The sequence below is a fragment of the Pseudophryne corroboree genome, chromosome 6 (genome assembly GCF_028390025.1).
Source record: "Pseudophryne corroboree isolate aPseCor3 chromosome 6, aPseCor3.hap2, whole genome shotgun sequence".
Classification (NCBI taxonomy): Eukaryota; Metazoa; Chordata; class Amphibia; order Anura; family Myobatrachidae; genus Pseudophryne; species Pseudophryne corroboree.
In genome coordinates, this window is record NC_086449.1 from 822,753,004 (window position 1) to 822,773,734 (window position 20,731).

General features: G+C 46.3%; 1 protein-coding gene across 2 annotated transcripts in view; it reads right to left on the reverse strand.

Annotated features, from left to right (window-relative positions):
* Window positions 1-6,881: 6,881 nt before the first annotated feature.
* Window positions 6,882-20,731, reverse strand: part of LOC134933768 (sodium- and chloride-dependent betaine transporter-like) — a 44,877-nt gene continuing 31,027 nt past the window's right edge. For both annotated transcript variants that reach the window (XM_063929208.1, XM_063929207.1), the window contains exons 5-15: window positions 19,494-19,575; window positions 19,078-19,210; window positions 16,548-16,682; window positions 15,655-15,758; window positions 15,339-15,463; window positions 14,836-14,948; window positions 13,654-13,791; window positions 13,347-13,449; window positions 13,155-13,255; window positions 12,831-13,001; window positions 6,882-11,866 (exon numbers count right to left, since the gene is read on the reverse strand). In XM_063929208.1, the coding sequence (XP_063785278.1) occupies window positions 11,720-11,866; window positions 12,831-13,001; window positions 13,155-13,255; window positions 13,347-13,449; window positions 13,654-13,791; window positions 14,836-14,948; window positions 15,339-15,463; window positions 15,655-15,758; window positions 16,548-16,682; window positions 19,078-19,210; window positions 19,494-19,575 (1,352 nt within the window). In that variant the 3' untranslated portion in view covers window positions 6,882-11,719. The remainder of the gene's footprint in view (window positions 11,867-12,830; window positions 13,002-13,154; window positions 13,256-13,346; window positions 13,450-13,653; window positions 13,792-14,835; window positions 14,949-15,338; window positions 15,464-15,654; window positions 15,759-16,547; window positions 16,683-19,077; window positions 19,211-19,493; window positions 19,576-20,731) is intronic.

The following is a 20,731-nucleotide window of genomic DNA, read 5'->3' on the forward strand; positions in this document are numbered from 1 at the left end:
GGAACGGATGAACACTCAGTATAAGACCCCTATGAATGTAGAGGTGGGGGCCCTGGAACGGATGAACACTCAGTATAAGACCCCCCATATATCCATATATCCAGTTCCCATCACAGTATCATAGGCTACCACATTACTTTATGTCAGCTGTGATATAAAATGACGTCATGAGAGTACATTGGTGCAGATGTAGTAACCTGGAGAAGGCATAAGGTAGTGATAAATCAGTGATAAAGGCAAGGTGATAAACGCTCCAGCCAATCAGCTCCTACTTGTCAATTTACATATTGGAGCTGATTGGCTGGTGCGTTTATCACCTTGCATTTATCACTTCCTTATGTCTTCTCTAGGTTAATACATCTGACCTGCCCCATTGTACCAGCTGCCTTATTCCAACTGTCACCCAGAACCGAACAACCAATCAACAGCAGCCATGTAAATGTTTGAATATGAGAAATCACACAGACATGGAAGGACAGGTAGACAATAAAACACAGAAAATACAATGTGAATCTTTTTAGCTGCCCGTACAGTCCAGATATTGTTCTATACAAGTAAGCAGGCTCTAGCTCAGCTGAGGAATTTGGGAATTGTAGTGTAGAAGTTTTATGTACAGGCTGTCCTTTACTCTTAGTCTACCAATAAAACAAAAAACAATACATATATATATATATATATATATATATATATATAACCTCCTATTAATGGCTATATCATCTGTAACTCATCCTAACGCACCATAACACCACTCCGTGTTACTCCTCCTGCAGCGCTAGAATAAGTTATAATGACATCATGAGCGACTTTTAACACCTTCAATGGCTCTGAGTTACTGGCTCCTTTTCGACTAAGTTATTTATGTGGGGGTGGATTATAAAACAGTTAAATGGATAAGAACCTGGTTGCAGGATAGGAAACAGACAGTTGTAGTTAATGGAGTGCAATCTATGGAGGGAAATGTTACCAGTGGAGTACCCCAGGGATCTGTACTTGGCCCAGTTCTCTTTAATATCTTTGTTGGTGACATTGCAGATGGTATTGAAGGGAAGGTATACCTTTTTGCAGATGATACAAAGATATGCAACAGGGTAGACACACCAGGAGGGGTAAAACAAATGATTGATGACCTAGGTAGGCTTGAGAAATGGTCAAGAACGTGGCAACTACAGTTTAATGCTAAAAAATGCAAAATCATGCACTTGGGTCTCACAAACCCAAAGGCTAAATATAGTATCAAGGGTACTATAATGGAAACTACTGAGGAGGAAAGGGATTTAGGAGTCACTATTTCAAGTGACTTAAAGGCAGGAAAGCAATGCAACAAAGCAATGAGAAAGGCAAGTCAGATGCTTGGTTGCATAGGGAGAGGAATCAGTAGCAGGAAAAAAGAAGTGATAATGCCACTGTATAGGTCATTGGTACAGCCCCATCTGGAATACTGTGTCCAGTTCTGGAGACCCTATCTCCAGAAGGATATAAATACATTAGAGAGTGTACAAAGAAGGGCAACTAAAATGGTGCATGGCCTACATCACAAAACGTACCAGGAGAGGCTAAAAGATCTTAACATGTATAGTTTGGAGGAGAGAAGGGAGAGGGGAGACATGATAGAAACTTTCAAATATATCAAGGGTCTTAACAATGTTCAGGAGGGAAACATTCTTCAAAGGCAGAGAAGTATTAGAACTCGAGGACATGCACTGAGACTGGAGGGGGGGAGGTTCAGGGGAAATTTAAGGAAAAATTACTTCACAGAAAGGATAGTGGATAAGTGGAATAGCCTCCCATCAGAGGTGGTAGAGGCTAAGTCTGTAGGGCAATTTAAACATGCTTGGGATAGGCATATGAATATCCTTACAAAGAATTAAGGTTCAAAAAGGGTTGCGATTACCTAAAGGATAAAAAAAAGGGGCAGACTAGATGGGCCAAGTGGTTCTTATCTGCCGTCACATTCTATGTTTCTATGTCACCTGTGTATGTATAGCGGCTGTGGATCATAGGGTCAACAGTAACTAGGTTCACAGTGATTAGGTCAACCATTATTGGTCGACACCTGAAATAGGTCGACACGCTCATTAGTTCAACATTGAAAAGGTCGACATGGAAAAAGGTTGATATGAGATTTTTATATTTTTTTGGGTGTCGTTTTCTTCGTAAAGTGATTGGGAGCCCCAATTAGTGCACCGTATCCCCTGGCTTTGGGCAAGGTGGCTCAATGCGCTCGGCACTGGTTACTATTCCCAATCGTACTCCATGTGGATCGTAAAGTATGAAAAAGTAAAAAAAAAATTAAGTAAAAAAAAGTTGTCGTTTTCATGTGTCGACCTTTGCCATGTCGACCTAATGACCATGTCAACTAATAGTGGTCGACCTAATGAGTGTTGACATAAGTGCTGTCGACCTAAAGACCATAGCACAATGGTTAGGCACTGTTGGGGCATATCTAGCACTGTGGGCACATAACACTGTGGGGGCATATGTGTATCTGGCACAGTGGGGGCATATGTGGCACTGTGGGGGCATATCTGGCACTGTGGGGGCATATTTGGCACTGTGGGGCATATGTGTATCTGGCACTGTGGGGGCATATGTGTATCTGGCACTGTGGGGGCATAAGTGGCACTGTGGGGGCATATCTGGCACTGTGGGGCATATGTGTATCTGGCACTGCGGGGGCATATGTGTATCTGGCACTATGGGGGCATATGTGTATCTGACACTGTGGGGGCATAACTGGCACTGTGGGGGCATATCTAGCACTGTGGGGGCATATCTAGCACTGTGGGCACATGGCACTGTGGGGGCATATGTGTATCTGGCACTGTGGGGGCATAACTGGCACTGTGGGGGCATATCTAGCACTGTGGGGCATATGTGTATCTGGCACTGCGGGGGCATATGTGTATCTGGCACTGTGGGGGCATATGTGTATCTGACACTGTGGGGGCATAACTGGCACTGTGGGGGCATATCTGGCACTGTGGGGCATATGTGTATCTGGCACTGTGGGGGCATATGTGTTTGAGGTTTTTACCTGTGGGGGCCAATGTGTTATTTCGTGCAAGACAGTCATTACACTCTGTGCAGCAAGGCTACGTCCCTTTTTTTGTTATACCACGCCCACTTTTTTGTTATACCACGCCCCTTTTTTCCTATTATCCCACCTACGAAGATCACAAAAGCTTTTCAGCTTTCAAAGTAGATCACCGACTCCAAAAGTCTGGCCACCCCTGGACTAAGCTCTACTATGCGCTATTATATACCGCGGTCATGTGTTACAGCTTTATGTATACGATGTGGCCTCACAACTTCTTCTGTAAAGCATGAGACAGCCCTTATTTGTAAGAGTATACCCCTGCACTGTCCATCACATATGTAGTAAGCCTTGGAAGGAGATAAAGTGGAAAGAGATAAAGTACCAGCCAATCAGCTCATGACTGTCATTTTTCAAACACAGCCTGTAACATTGCAGTTAGGAGCTGATTGGCTTAGTACATAGACCCCTCTAGACCTATTACTCTTCGTAATTTATGTGACCCCAGCTTGGTTTCTTGATTACCGCTTCTCCCCCATGCATTATAGTGGCGGTGTGCGCTCAGTAGGGGCGATATATCTGTGCTGCTTTCTACAAGATAGCACACCGATATACTGGGCAATGTATGAATGATCAGTGGCACTGACCGTTCCAACACCTGCACCTATTGATTTCAACATTTGCAGGTGTCCTTGACCATACACCATAACAGGGATAGAGCTGTTCCTGGTGGCTGCCGGGCTCCGGGCTGTACAGTAGATCTTGTGAGAGTAGCGAGATCTCGCACGTGCCCAGTAGAGCCGGCCAGGGACTGAGACATGGGGGCTGATTTCGAGTTGTTCGCTCGCTAGCTGCTTTTAGCAGCATTGCACACGCTAAGCCGCCGCCTTCTGGGAGTGTATCTTAGCTTAGCAGAATTGCAAATAGAAATTTCGTAGCAGTTTCTGAGTAGCTCCAGACTTAATCAGCCAGTGCGACCAGCTCAGTCCTTTTCGTTCCTGGTTTGACGTCACAAACACACCCAGCGTTTGCCCAACCACTCCCCCGTTTCTCCAGCCACTCCTGCGTTTTGCAACTCGAACGCCTGCGTTTTTCCGCACACTCCCATAAAACGGCCAGTTTCCGCCCATAAACACCCACTCCCTGTCAATCACACTACGATCAGCACAGCGATGAAAAATCCTCGTTATGCCGTGAGTAAAATACCTAACTTTTGTGTAAAATAACTAAGCGCATGCGCTCTGCGAACCTTGCACATGTGCAGTAAGCGACTAATCGCAGTATAGCGGAAATCGGCAATGAGCGAACAACTCGGAATGACCATCATGGTGCGTCACATGTACTCAGACGGGGATTGGCGGAGGTAGCGAGATGAAGCAGTAAGTGCTATAGTGGCGCAATACGTGCCACTGTAATACATATGCCCCAAACTACCAGCCAATCAGCACCTGTAATTTTTCAAATACAGGCTGTAACATGACAGTTAGAAGCTGATTGGCTGCTACTTTATCTCTCTACACTTTATTTCTCACCAAGGCTTAATACGTCTCCCTCTGTATCATGCAGAATCGGGACAAAATAATCCTAGTCCCTGAACCAACTCAACACCCGCGCCTCCCTATGATTGACCCAAAATCCCCCTGCGATTCACCCAAAACACCATCTTTTGTTAGAAGCTCCACCCATTTTTATGAGAGTTTGCACGCCAGTTAGGAGCCTGTGTGTGCAGCCGTCTTCCAACAACCCAAGTAACGCCATATGCTATTTTCTGCTCGCCACATGTGCTGAACAGCTGGCCACTGACACACGTGCGGCCATTTTAAACAGAGAAACCAGTTGCCAAGCACAGGAACAACCTATGTATGACTAGTATGAAACACCCCATACCAGGTCAGGCATGTACTTATGTATGCTGTGGTATTTACTGACAGGGAGACGGTAAAAATGAAAAAAAAAAAATGCATTCATGGAAGGAGCAGATTTACTATCGGATCAAAGGCTTAACAAAAACAAACATACAATAAACATAATTCTTAAATACATATCGTTAATACCCTACTGTACATAGTAGTCTGTTTTGTTCCGGAGAAGTATTACAATTCCACTCTGTGTGGTAGAGGCAGATATTTTATGGGCTGAACCAGTATTCGAGAGAAAACAGCCCAACGTTTATTGGGAGCCAGTGACTATCAGTGCGACCTTGCATGACCAATGTTCATTAAAATGCAACCCATGATTTAAATTGGAATCTTATGTCACAGTGATGTCACTGGTTCCTAGTGACTGGATAGGCTGCACTCTCAGTGATGTCACTGGTTCCTAGTGACTGGATAGGCTGCACTCAGTGATGTCACTGGCTCCTAGTGACTGGATAGGCTGCACTCTCAGTGATGTCACTGGCTCCTAGTGACTGGAATGGCTGCACTCTTAGTGATGTCACTGGCTCCTAGTGACTGGATAGGCTGCACTCTCAGTGATGTCACTGGCTCCTAGTGACTGGATAGGCTGCACTCTCAGTGATGTCACTGGCTCCTAGTGAATGGATAGGCCGTGCTCTCAGTGATGTCACTGGCTTCTAGTGACTGGATAGGCTGCACTCACAGTGATGTCACTGGCTCCTAGTGACTGGATAGGATGCACTGTCAGTGATGTCACTGGTTACTAGTGACTGGATAGGCTGCACTCTCAGTGATGTCACTGGCTCCTAGTGACTGGAATGGCTGCACTCTTAGTGATGTCACTGGCTCCTAGTGACTGGATAGGCGGCACTCTCAGTGATGTCACTGGTTCCTAGTGACTGGAATGGCTGCACTCTTAGTGATGTCACTGGCTCCTAGTGACTGGATAGGCTGCACTCTCAGTGATGTCATTGGTTCCTAGTGACTGGATAGGCTGCACTCTTAGTGATGTCACTGGCTCCTAGTGAATGGATAGGCCGCGCTCTCAGTGATGTCACTGGCTTCCAGTGACTGGATAGGCTGCACTCTCAGTGATGTCACTGGCTCCTAGTGACTGGTTAGGATGCACTGTCAGTGATGTCACTGGATACTAGTGACTGGATAGGCTGCACTCTCAGTGATGTCACTGGCTTCTAGTGACTGGATAGGCTGCACTCTCACTGATATCACTGGTTCCTAGTAAGTGGATACGCTGCACTCTCAGTGATGTCACTGGCTTCTAGTGACTGGATAGGCTGCACTCTCACTGATATCACTGGTTCCTAGTAAGTGGATACGCTGCACTCTCAGTGATGTCACTGGTTACTAGTGACTGGATAGGATACACTGTCAGTGATGTTACTTGTACCCAGTGAGTGGATAGGCTGCACTCTCAGTGATGTCACTGGTTACTAGTGACTGGATAGGCTGCACTCTCAGTGATGTCACTTGTACCCAGTGAGTGGATAGGCTGCACTCTCAGTGATGTCACTGGCTCCAAGTGACTGGATAGGATACACTGTCAGTGATGTCACTTGTACCCAGTGAGTGGATAGGCTGCACTCTCAGTGATGTCACTGGTCTGGTTCCTAGTGACTGGATAGGCTGCATTCTTATGATTGGGCCTAATTCAGCAAGGATCGCTAAATTGCAAAAACCCAAATCGGACAATTATCGGCAGACTGCGCTGTGAACACATTGCAAGTGTGCAAAGACCAAAGGGCGATTGCTCTGCAATCTCAGGCCTAGTGAAATGCGACCAAAAAGTGATTGACAGGTAGTGACCGTTTGTGAAAGGCAACATGGCGTTTGTGTGGAGCGGTTCAGGAAAGCAGGCGGGTCATGGTCGTTTTTGGGGCGTGTATCTGACGTCAGCTGCGATCGCTGCAATGAAAAACATGGCATCGGTGTGACTGCAATTGCTTTATTTTGAGTAGGAATGGGTTAACCGCAACTGTCGATGTTACTCGGTTTCTGCGTATGGATCACAGTTCTACTAATTCATACGCAGCGTTGCGATCGCATCTTTTACTGTTTCTGGGCGGCTCTTCACACGCCATTTTTAGCAGGAGCAGTTTTGATAAAATTGCAGTCTCAGTCTGAGTAGTGATCCACGCTGCATTAGGGCCCATTATTCCTTCAGCCCATAAAATGGCTGCTTACCGGAGTGTAGGTGATTAATGCACTATAAAAAAAGGCTATGATTTTGCATTAATATTCACATATAAATATCATAGTCTGAATAACACAGAGAAACATCAGCAGCAGCATAAAACATCAGCAATAAGGGACAGTTTTAGGAAACTAATTTCTCCTAGCTACAAAGTAGCCCGGGATTGTTACGTGACATGTTATTTACTATCACAGTGTAATAACCTCATTCATATCTACATTATTCTAATCTAAACTGATGCTGCAGCTCAGAGAACCAGTATCTCTATGTGATGATGGCATATCGCCCCCTGATGGTGGACTTCTGTAACAGCAATCCATCAGCTGACAGCAATAAGTGAGGGCTATTGAGTAGGATGTGCAATGTATGGACGGTAGGGGGAACACGTGCTATCAGACAGTCCTACAGATATGACCGGAGGAGTGAGGGGCATGGGATATGAGTGATATGGGGAATAGGGACAGATATGGAGGTACAGGGCAGTGCTAGGGATAGGACAGATATGGAGGTCCAGGGCAGTGCTAGGGATAGGACAGATATGGAGGTACAGGGCAGTGCTAGGGATAGGACAGATAAGGTGGTACAGGGCAGTGCTAGGGATAGGACAGATATGGAGGTACAGGGCAGTGCTAGGGATAGGACAGATATGGAGGTACAGGGCAGTGCTAGGGATAGGACAGATATGGCGGTATTATAGGGCAGTGCTAGGGATAGGACAGATATGGGGGGACAGGGCAGTGCTAGGGATAGGACAGATATGGAGGTACAGGGCAGTGCTAGGGATAGGACAGATATGGAGGTACAGGGCAGTGCTAGGGATAGGACAGATATGGCGGTATTATAGGGCAGTGCTAGGGATAGGACAGATATGGGGGGACAGGGCAGTGCTAGGGATAGGACAGATATGGAGGTACAGGGCAGTGCTAGGGATAGGACAGATATGGAGGTACAGGGCAGTGCTAGGGATAGGACAGATAAGGTGGTACAGGGCAGTGCTAGGGATAGGACAGATATGGAGGTACAGGGCAGTGCTAGGGATAGGACAGATAAGGTGGTATAGGGCAGTGCTAGGGAGAGGACAGATATGGAGGTACAGGGCAGTGCTAGGGATAGGACAGATATGGCGATACAGGGCAGTGCTAGGGATAGGACAGATATGGTGGTATAGGGCAGTGCTAGGGATAGGACAGATATGGTGGTATAGGGCAGTGCTAGGGATAGGACAGATATGGAGGTACAGGGCAGTGCTAGGGATAGGACAGATATGGTGGTATAGGGCAGTGCTAGGGATAGGACAGATGGCGGTACAGGGCAGTGCTAGGGATAGGACAGATATGGAGGTATAGGGCAGTGCTAGGGATAGGACAGATATGGTGGTATAGGGCAGTGCTAGGGATAGGACAGATATGGGGGGACAGGGCAGTGCTAGGGATAGGACAGATATGGAGGTACAGGGCAGTGCTAGGGATAGGACAGATATGGTGGTATAGGGCAGTGCTAGGGATAGGACAGATATGGGGGGACAGGGCAGTGCTAGGGATAGGACAGATATGGAGGTACAGGGCAGTGCTAGGGATAGGACAGATATGGAGGTATAGGGCAGTGCTAGGGATAGGACAGATATGGCGGTATAGGGCAGTGCTAGGGATAGGACAGATATGGAGGTACAGGGCAGTGCTAGGGATAGGACAGATAAGGTGGTACAGGGCAGTGCTAGGGATAGGACAGATATGGCGGTATTATAGGGCAGTGCTAGGGATAGGACAGATATGGGGGGACAGGGCAGTGCTAGGGATAGGACAGATATGGAGGTACAGGGCAGTGCTAGGGATAGGACAGATATGGAGGTACAGGGCAGTGCTAGGGATAGGACAGATATGGCGGTATTATAGGGCAGTGCTAGGGATAGGACAGATATGGGGGGACAGGGCAGTGCTAGGGATAGGATAGATATGGAGGTACATGGCAGTGCTAGGGAGAGGACAGATATGGAGGTACAGGCCAGTGCTAGGGATAGGACAGATATGGAGGTATAGGGCAGTGCTAGGGATAGGATAGATATGGCGATACAGGGCAGTGCTAGGGATAGGACAGATATGGTGGTATAGGGCAGTGCTAGGGATAGGACAGATATGGTGGTATAGGGCAGTGCTAGGGATAGGACAGATATGGAGGTATAGGGCAGTGCTAGGGATAGGACAGATATGGAGGTACAGGGCAGTGCTAGGGATAGGACAGATATGGAGGTATAGGGCAGTGCTAGGGATAGGACAGATATAACGGTGCAGGGCAGTGCGAGGGATAGGACAGATATGGCGGTATAGGGCAGTGCTAGGGATAGGACAGATATGGAGGTACAGGGTGACAGATTAGAGTCAGGCAGTCTTGCAGGCAGCAGAGAACCGGGCACTGTCCGAGCCCACCACCTAATCCAGTTACAGGAACCCATTGTAAGGTAGAAAATAACATATTTTATGCAGAATACACATTCTTTAAGTCTACAAAATTACGTACACTATATTACATGTCATGTTAATAATATGACACATAGGGAAAGAAAGTCACCTTTCCCATGGTATCTTACATGCTACAATGGCCCAATGAGGTAGAACCCAACCGAGGAACCTCTGGTAGAGTCTGTTAGTCTTATTATGTCTGTTTAGAGAAACAAGAAGAGTGAGGGACAGGAGGCACAAAGTGGCCCATTTATCATCGAGTGATAAAACTCGTTGCACATGATAAATGGTGTTCCAGCCAATCAGCTCCTGTCATTTGTCATACACAACAAGCTTTATCAATCACAAATGTTTTATCAGTCATTGATAAATCAGTCCCAAAAAGTGAGACATGTAGGAACGGGTCAGATTCCAGACAGCATATAATCAGCTTCAAAGAAAGTTTATGGGGATAACGCAAGTGACTACGAGACTGGGTGCAGGACAAGGGACCAGAGACTGGATGCAGGACAAGGGACCAGAGACTGGGTGCAGGACAAGGGACCAGAGACTGGGTGCAGGACAAGGGACCAGAGAATGGGTGCAGGACAAGGGACCAGAGAATGGGTGCAGGAGAAGGGACCAGAGACTGGGTGCAGGAGAAGGGACCAGAGACTGGGTGCAGGAGAAGGGACCAGAGACTGGGTGCAGGACAAGGGACCAGAGACTGCGTGCAGGACAAGGGACCAGAGACTGGGTGCAGGACAAGGGACCAGAGACTGGGTGCAGGAGAAGGGACCAGAGACTGGGTGCAGGACAAGGGACCAGAGACTGGGTGCAGGAGAAGGGACCAGAGACTGGGTGCAGGACAAGGGACCAGAGACTGGGTGCAGGACAAGGGACCAGAGACTGGGTGCAGGAGAAGGGACCAGAGACTGGGTGCAGGACAAGGGACCAGAGACTGGGTGCAGGACAAATGACCAGAGACTGGGTGCAGGACAAGGGACCAGAGACTGGGTGCAGGACAAGGGACCAGAGAATGGGTGCAGGACAAGGGACCAGAGACTGGGTGCAGGAGAAGGAACCAGAGACTGGGTGCAGGAGAAGAAACCAGAGAATGGGTGCAGGAGAAGGGACCAGAGACTGGGTGCAGGACAAGGGACCAGAGACTGGGTGCAGGACAAGGGACTAGAGACTGGGTGCAGGACAAGGGACCAGAGAATGGGTGCAGGACAAGGGACCAGAGACTGGGTGCAGGAGAAGGAACCAGAGACTGGGTGCAGGAGAAGAAACCAGAGAATGGGTGCAGGAGAAGGAACCAGAGACAGGGTGCAGGAGAAGAAACCAGAGAATGGGTGCAGGAAAAGGGACCAGAGACAGGGTGCAGGAGAAGGGACCAGAGAATGGGTGCAGGAGAAGGGACCAGAGACTGGGTGCAGGAGAAGGGACCAGAGACTGGGTGCAGGAGAAGGGACCAGAGACTGGGTACAGGAGAAGGGACCAGAGACAGGGCGCAGGAGAAGGGACCAGAGACAGGGTGCAGGAGAAGGGACCAGAGACTAGGCGCAGGAGAAGGAACCAGAGACTGGGTGTAGGAGAAGGGACCAGAGACTGGGTGCAGGAGAAGGGACCAGAGATTGGATGTAGGAGAAAGGACCAGAGATAGATTGCTGGAGAAGGGACGAGAGACTGGTTGCAGAAGAAGGGACCAGAGACTGGGTGCAGGAGAAGGGAACAGAGACAAGGTGCAGGACCAGGAACCAGAGACAAGGTACAGAAGAAGTGACCATGAGACAGGGTGCAGGAGAAGCAACCATTACACAGGGTTTAGGTGATGGGACCAGAGACATGGTGTAGGAAAAGGGACCAGAGATAGGGTGCTGGAGAAGGGACCAGAGACAGGGTGTATAAGTGTGATGGGGATAGAAGAAACAACCGTGAGTAAGGTGGATTGGAGGTCAGCTTGCCTGGACAGATGGAGATAAGTCAGGAGTATATGGGATAGGAATCGTGACAGTGGGGTATTGGGGCAGGTAGACTGTTTGGGTTCCAGGTGCTACTAGATGTGCGTGTATAGGCCTTTGTGGCTTAGATGGAGAGTTGTACATCTCCCTGGGTTGTGATGAATGTTGTAGCCCCATCAGAACCGCGTCTCTTTGTCCGGCATGATGAGTCCATCTCTTGCTTCCACACTCAATGCCCCACGTTTCCAGGGCTTGCTGCAGTCCAAGCTATACTTCTTAGGCTGTGGGAGGTCAGCGTGCGGAGTGACCAGCTGCTTCAGCCTCTGTCAGGATATAGCCATGATATAATTACATAGGGTACAAATATACATATTAATATATCAATTTCCACTAACTATAGAGATAGTTGGGACCCTAATTGCTAAACAACATGTGCACCAGCCACAAAATCTGACTGCCTTTGAAGCTGACCAGGCGCAATACTGCATGACCCTGATGCTCTGCCGTACCCGGTTGGCCACACTGGATAAAGTCTGTCCAGTTGGCTCTTTGACCTAGCAGCTGGATTGCTTTTAACATTACGGAGTGTGTTTTTAATCTTATTAAAGTGTCCAATTTCCAATGAACTATGGAGGTCATTCCGAGTTGTTCGCTCGCAAGCGGATTTTAGCAGATTTGCTCATGCTAAGCCGCCGCCTACTGGGAGTGAATCTTAGCATCTTAAAATTGCGAACGATGTATTCGCAATATTGCGACCACACACCTCGTAGCAGTTTCAGAGTAGCTCCAGACTTACTCGGCATCTGCGATCATTTCACTGCTTGTCGTTCCTGGTTTGACGTCACAAACACACCCAGCGTTCGCCCAGACACTCCTCCGTTTCTCCAGCCACTCCTGCGTTTTTTCCGGAAACGGTAGCGTTTTTTCCCACACGCCCATAAAACGGCCTGTTTCCGCCCAGTAACACCCATTTCCTGTCAATCACATTACGATCGCCAGACCGATGAAAAAGCCGTGAGTAAAATTCCTAACTGCATAGCAAATTTACTTGGCGCAGTCGCAGTGCGGACATTGCGCATGCGCATTAAGCGGAAAATCGCTGCGATGCGAAGATTTTTACCGAGCGAACAACTCAGAATTAGGTCCTATATTTTGCAACATTAACACAAATAAACGTAAAGACATCAATAAAATAACTGAAAGGAAGACACATCATCCTTGAAAATGGAAAATGGATCTATGATAAGGGAACCTCCCGAATTATCCCAGCCCTTTCAGAGATGTTACCTGAATAAATGGACCCTTGGTCCTCAGAGTGATATAGGCGGCGTAGACAGGAATGCAGATCATCGATGAGATTGCCATGAGCCAGCCAACGGCGTAACCCCAAGGTGGGTACACATAGCGGTTATTGTACTTCAGGGGCGTGTACTTGATGAGGGAGAACAGAAAGGTGCCCTGCGGGGGAGGAACCAGATGGGAGATTTAAACAAGAATAAATTCAATCAGAAGTCACTTTAATCCCAGTGTTGGATCCCTCCCATCTGTGGCTGTCACAGGTCCCAACTAGCAAAGGCCGCCGGGCCCCTGAGCTCCCGAATAATAACTCACCAGGCACACTGCGGGGGTGGTGACTAGCCAGCAGTACTTTATCACTGGCCACGGCCGGTAGCCAATCATATCCTCTATGTTGTCATAGAAACGGTCAGCGCCTGGAAAGGAACATGAAGCATTACAGCTGATGGCCATTTCCAAGTCCTTTGGAAGCTACAGTCCTGGTATCTAAACGTTCCTTGGACTCACCGTAGACCCAGGCAACGCACACCACTTCAAAGATAGCGACACAGAGAAGGCAGGTCCCACTGGCTGCATAATAGTCAAAGAGCTGGAAGACGTACATCCCACCCTACGGAGGAAGAAGAGCAAGCAAAGTCCGGATGAACCTACAAACTGATATAGTCTGTATTTCTCTGTACAATATGAGAAGTAACGGCAACACATTTAATCAAACATAAAGAACCCTATAGGTAATATAGCTCTTTAATATAATATATATATATATATAATTATAGCAGGAATGTTTGACAAGTGTTGCCCGCCGCACCCTTACCTCAGTTAGGAGGATGAGGCCCAGCAGATAGCAGATGACTGCGATTCCCAGTATGAGAAATTCCCGGCGGTACTTCTTCCTGAACACTTCCGGAAACATGTCTACGATTGCCGTGACCAGGCTCTCCACACAGACAAACTGTACGGGGAGAACAGAGGCATCCGTGTGTAACACAACATGTAACGGTATCATATTCTCATTGGTCAGGTAATGTCACACCTGACCACACTTCATGCAGAATTGCAACTTCAGGAGATTTTGGATAAAGAATTTTTAGCAAAAAAATTAAAGTTTTAATTTACTGGTAATTTTATTTATTTTTTTAGTTACTAAAGATAAAATATACTGTCACAAATGGACAACTGGAATTATTAAAAATGTCGAAGTAAGGATAAATGTATTTGTACAATGTTGTCTTCCATCCCCCACACTCATCCTGTTTCCTCTGTTCCTCTGCTCGTTGGTCTTTGGCTCCCTCCACTGTGGTAGCTGAGGCCCATTATGATAACTGCTGCCACTGGCTTCACCTTCTGGAATTGGTCAATAAGAGGCCTCATCCCCTGGTAACCCTAGCTACAACTGCCTGCAGATACGACACAGTGTACTAAGGACACACCTCCCATCTCGGACAACCTCAGCCAGCACCCCAGAGAGTGAAGAAAATTATGGACGGTCACCAGTGAGAGGTTGGAGACTAAGGCCCTAGCGGTGGGCGCAGTTGAAATGCTGTGTCCGATGGGCTTCCTACTGAGATGTCCACCAGCTGTGGTGCTAATCTACCATTCTACTCATTAAGACGCCCCATGGAAGTGAAATTTATCTGACTGAACATGGACAGCTGTGTCGGTGTGTCTTTGGACGTAGGCGCTGACCGCGTTACACCAGTATCTGGCTACCCACCCCCACCGCTGTTACCACCCAGAAGCACCCACCAAAGTTGCCTCACTCTGCAGCTCTCAGAGTAACCATCTGGACGCATGTGCAGTATTTCCAACATCGGCAAACTGTGTGAATACCAGCATTGCGTGCAGTTAGCGTGCACTGCTGAATCAAGCCCTAAGGGCGGTAACAGATACGATCGGTCGAAACCAGAATGACTACTCAGTACAAGGCCCAGCTCAAGCATAGGCAATACTAACACATAGTGCTCCCAATTCCCATCACCACAATGTCCACCAATACCTGGCTGTCCAGTCCCAAGAAGATGAGCATGAGGAAGAAGAGGCAGGACCAGAGAGGAGACACCGGCATCATTGTCACAGCTTTCGGATAGGCAATAAAAGCCAGCCCAGGACCTGCAACGGAGAAGACATCTGTGAGGCACCAAGAACTCTGCTTGTTAGTAAATATACTCCAAAGAGTGACTTCAGAGGTTTGTTGAGCGTTGTGATGGTATGAAGAAAATAGAGTTCTGGAAATGTCTAGAGACACAATGAAAATAACGATGAGGTTTGCTTTAAGGAGCAGTTGAGGTTACCACATTGTATGGCTGCATCCTTCAGACAAACATCACACTTGTGGCCACGTCCATTCTTTGTGGCGATCTCCCAGACATCACCAGGGAGGTCTCGTCCACAGCCAACCATTCCTTCTCCACTGCTTGTGGTGTCACTCAGGTCCCTGGTCACTCTGATTTCAGGTCACCATCCATTAGCAAGTCTAGTGACGGGAAACATTCAACTTACCAGACTCGGCCACCTGAGAGATAGGGACGCCCTGCTCCTGAGCCATGAACCCCAGAACGGAGAAGATGGCGAACCCAGCCACGAAGCTGGTAATGCTGTTCAGGAAACATAGCGCGATGCAGTCTCTGCAGATGAAGAAAGGACAGACACGTTGTCCTAGGGTGGAAAGAGCTGCATAGACAAGTAGACAGGTGTGATGTGTGTGGGTTATGGGAACATGGGACAAATATATGGAGAGCCGTCACCTCATGCCAAACACGTCTCTAAAGCCATCAATGATATCACTTTTTATTAGTGCAGCCTGGAGTAACATTACCTGTAGCAGTTGTTGTTGTACTTGTTGTAGCTTCCCAGCGCCGTCAGACAACCCTGACAGATGGCATACGAGAAGAAGATTTGGGTCCCAGCATCCATCCAGACCTGAATTATGGACAAGCAGTACAAAGCTTTGACACTATCTGTGATGTGCGTCACTGCCCCATAACGCCACCAATTATGATGTTGCATGGAGTCACACTCTACTAACGTTAGCCAGGTTAGCTGATATTATATTGTTTTCTGTAGGGCCACATGGACCTGGGGCTGAAAATGGTCAAGGGCCTATTGTGAGAATGAGAGGAGGAACGGTCAGTGCTGTGTGGATGTGACCAGTTCCTCATGGGCATGACCATTGCTGTCTGGGTGTGGCCAGTGCCGCATGGGTGTGACCATTGTTATGTGGGTGTGGCCAGTGCTGTGTGGGTGTGACCAGTTCCTCATGGGCATGACCATTGCTATGTGGTTGTGGCCAGTGCTGCATGGGCGTGACCACTGTTATGTGGGTGTGGCCAGTGCTGTGCGGGTGTGGCCAGAGCCATGTGGGCCTGAATGTGGCCATGCGTACAGTGAGGAAAGAAAACCAGACAGGACAGGAATAAGCCGGCAAGCCGGATTATTACTGATACCGGGGCAGATAAGGGTTTAGCTTCGGGATGGGGATACTGGTGTTCGCTTTGTGGTGGGCAATATTAGGACTAATTTGGGTTTGGGTCACAGACATCACCAAAAAACAAAAAAAGTATTATCCGCTGAATACAGTATGGTAAGTTAGGGTGTGACTGTGGACACGTAGGGGCAGAAATACGTATGTACGGTACTCCCCCCACCCCTGCCCATGTTAGGAATCAGGGGAACATAAAATTCTTATACACTGCCCATGACCCACCTCACCTGAGGGTCCTGGAGCCGGGAGATGTCTGGCTTCAGATAAAATACAATCCCCTCGTACGCTCCGGGAAGGGTGACCCCTCGAACCAGCAGGATGATGAGCATCACGTAGGGAAACGTGGCAGTGAAATACACAACCTGGCACAAGGGGGCAGTATAACAAGTTATCCAATGATTACTGCAAAACAATGAAAAGCACGGCTCCAGTTCTCTGACATTCAGGCGTTATAGGTGGAGACGGCTGCTCACAGGTTACTGCTTTATACCCTGAGATGGGCCACATCCGGACAGCCCTGAGCAGCTATGGTGGAACGGATTACAGCTCGCTCACAGGCAAGGGATGAGGGGTCAGTGACTGTACAAATATCAACGTGGTCATCGCCCGGCATGATTTACCATACAGGCTGAAAAGCAACCGCCCAATATAATGACATGGCAGACTCACGCCCACAGTCATATTAGGCCAGTTTGGGGACTATTAGTAAATAACCCGGTCAGCACACGCACCTAGTACCGGGATAATATAAAACGTGCAGCCAGTCCCGAGATATTATATAAACATACACCTATCTTAGGATATTATATATAACGTACACCTGTTTCCAGAATATTATATATAAAGTACACCCAGTCCCGAGATATTATATATAACATACACCTGTTACCGGAATATTATATATAAAGTACACCCAGTCCCGAGATATTATATATAACATACACCTATCTTAGGATATTATATATAACGTACACCTGTTCCCAGAATATTATATATAAAGTACACCCAGTCCCGAGATATTATATATAACATACACCTATCCTAGGATATTATATATAACGTACACCTGTTACCGGAATATTATATATAAAGTACACCCAGTCACGAGATATTCTATATAACATACACCTATCCTAGGATATTATATATAACGTACACCTGTTACCGGAATATTATATATAAAGTACACCCAGTCCCGAGATATTATATATAACATACACCTGTTACCGGAATATTATATATAAAGTGCACCCAGTCCCGAGATATTCTATATAACATACACCTATCCTAGGATATTATATATAACGTACACCTGTTACCGGAATATTATATATAAAGTACACCTAGTCCCGAGATATTATATTAGAATGTACACCTGGTCTCTGGATATTATAGAAAACGTACACCTATCCGAGGATATTATATATAACATACTGTACACCTAGTCCTGGGATTTTTTATATACAGGTTGAGTATCCCATATCCAAATATTCCAAAATACGGAATATTCCGAAATACAGATTTTTTTTGAGTGAGATAGTGAAACCTTTGTTTGCTGATGGCTCAATGTACACAAACTTTGTTTAATACACAAAATTATTCCAAATATTGTCTTAAATGACCTTCAGGCTGTGTGTATAAAGTGTATATGAAACATAAATGTATTCTGTGCTTAGATTTGGGTCCCATCACCATGATATCTCATTATGGTATGCAATTATTCCAAACTACGGAAAAATCCAATAGCCAAAATACTTCTGGTCCCAAGCATTTTGGATAAGGGATACTCAACCTGTAATATACACCTAGGGGGTAATTCCAAGTTGATCGCAGCAGGACATTTTTTAGCAGTTCGGCAAAACCATGTGCACCGCAGGGGAGGCAGAAATAACATGTGCAGAGAGAGTTAGATTTGGGTGTGGTGAGTTCAATCTGCAATCTAAATTGCAGTGTAAAAATAAAGCAGCCAGTATTTACCCTGCACAGAAACAAAATAACCCACCAAATCTAACTCTCTCTGCAAATGTTATATATGCCCCCCCTGCAGTGCACATGGTTTTGCCCAATTGCTAACAAACTTGCTGTTGCGATCAATTCTGAATTAGGACCATTATGTATAACGTACACCTAAGCCCGGGATATTATATATAACATACACCTATCCTGGGATATTATATATAACATACTGTACACCTGGTCCTGGGATAGTATATATAATGTACACCCAGTCCCAGGATATTATATATAATGTACACCTAATCCCAGTATATTATATATAACGTACATGCAGTCTCTGGATATTATATATAATGTACACGCAGTTCTGGGATATTATATATAATGTACAATCAATCCCAGGATATTATATATATATATATATATATATATACACCCAGTTCCAGGATATTATATAACGTACACCTAGGTCCGGGTTATTATATATAACGTACACCTTGTCCCAGGATATTATATATAATGTACACCCAGTCCCGGAATATTATATATAACGTACACCCAGTCCCGGGATATTATATATAACATACTGTACAGCCAGTCCCGGGATATTATATATAACGAACACCCGGTCCCGGGATATTATATTGCAAATGCAATCAATGATAATTGGGCCCCTTAGAATCTAATTTGTAAGCCATGGGGTCTATGCGGTAACTTCCCCTGAACCACAGTCTAATGTGAAAGGAGTGAAATGCTGTGAGGTGCGAGGCATCACATATACCTCTCCGCCTCAGGACTCACCTTTCCAGTGGACTTCACTCCTTTCCAGATGCAGAAGTAACATACGATCCAGGCCAGCAGCAGGCACAGGGCGAGCTCCCAGCGGACAGGACCCAGCTTATCAATCCCAGAAGACAGACCCAGCGCTCGATTCCTAGCGGTAAATATATAGAAGTGTACTGTATATTTACAGGCACACTATCTGCTGTAGAACTACAAGTCTCAGCATGTCCTGCACACAGCAGCAGGAGAGGCACAGGATGAATGACATGCGGGATCAGCAGATTGCACACGGTTACAGAGAGGACAGTCCTGTATACAGCGGAGACGCAGCAGCGGTAACACCGGCTGATATCAGTGCTGGACGACTGCCCATTCCTAACACAATATGGGAAATATTACTGTATATGAGGACTGCGTGCTGCAGGATCACTTACTCCCAGAATTCCACAACAGGGGATGTGGCGTTCGGCGACGCAGTGAAGTTCTCGGAAAGTCTGAGGTCATCGACGCAGTTTGCTGAGGGACAAAAGGGTGAAACGTTAAGACACAGCAGACACTGTTCTGAATATACTTTCAACAAAAATTTGGAGATTCTTACTGGGCGCAATACAAAGCAGCCAAACCGTAGATCTAAGTGATACACCAATCACTTCACACAATGCAAACAATAGAAATTCAATCAAACAGAAACAGCGCTAAGTATATAAAAATATCTACTCCCTTGTTCGAATGAGTTTCTTGTTATCTTCACAGGTGAGGATTCAATTAGCATGAAAAGGAAAAGACAAAATACAAAAAAATAGTGTGATACTGTTAACAATATTGTACAATATTTCAACACTTATTGATGAATCCCTGGGGTTTTGTCACCACCACTCATATATATATATATATATATATATATATATATGTATTATCGGGGTTACCCCCTATGTGAAGCATTCACACTTGAGTGTTGATAAAATGAACTAGAGATATTATAGTCCTATGATGATATTCCACAATATTCTGGAGTTTCTTTGACACCTTTCTGGAGTTATCCCACCACCTGTGTATAACTGTTCTTGGGGTTACCCCCTTATACAGAGCACTCACAAGAAGGGGTTATATTACAAGCCTTTCATAGTATCTCTTTCTTTAATAGAATCCACCATACAGGAAAAATGTGTCGGGGTTCCCCCCTCTACATCCAACTCACTGTTGTTCTCTTGGCTTGTTTGCATATAGTATACACCTCAGGCGTCTTCCTCATTAATTTCACATCCGCTTCGTTATTTATGGAAAGCAATCACCACCAGGTAGTATAAAAACAACAAGTTTTATTCCACAGAATTGGAAATATTCTCCAAAGCACACGAGATATTCAATAAAAACACATAAAAATTAACATAAAAAGGTGACCATTTCTTGTCCAGTTTAGGGGAGACTTAATTCCCTAGATGTTATATGGATCCCAAAATTGGGGAAAAAAGTCTCACCGCTATTTATACCACTACTACAATCTTTCCACCAATGGCCTGTTAGATTTAACCAAGAATTGGAAAAATGCTGGTTCTTGGTTAAATCTAACAGGCCATTGGTGGAAAGATTGTAGTAGTGGTATAAATATCTGTGATTATACAGGAGTCCCTCATACCTTGAAAAAGATCCTCCATATGATCGAAACGCGTCG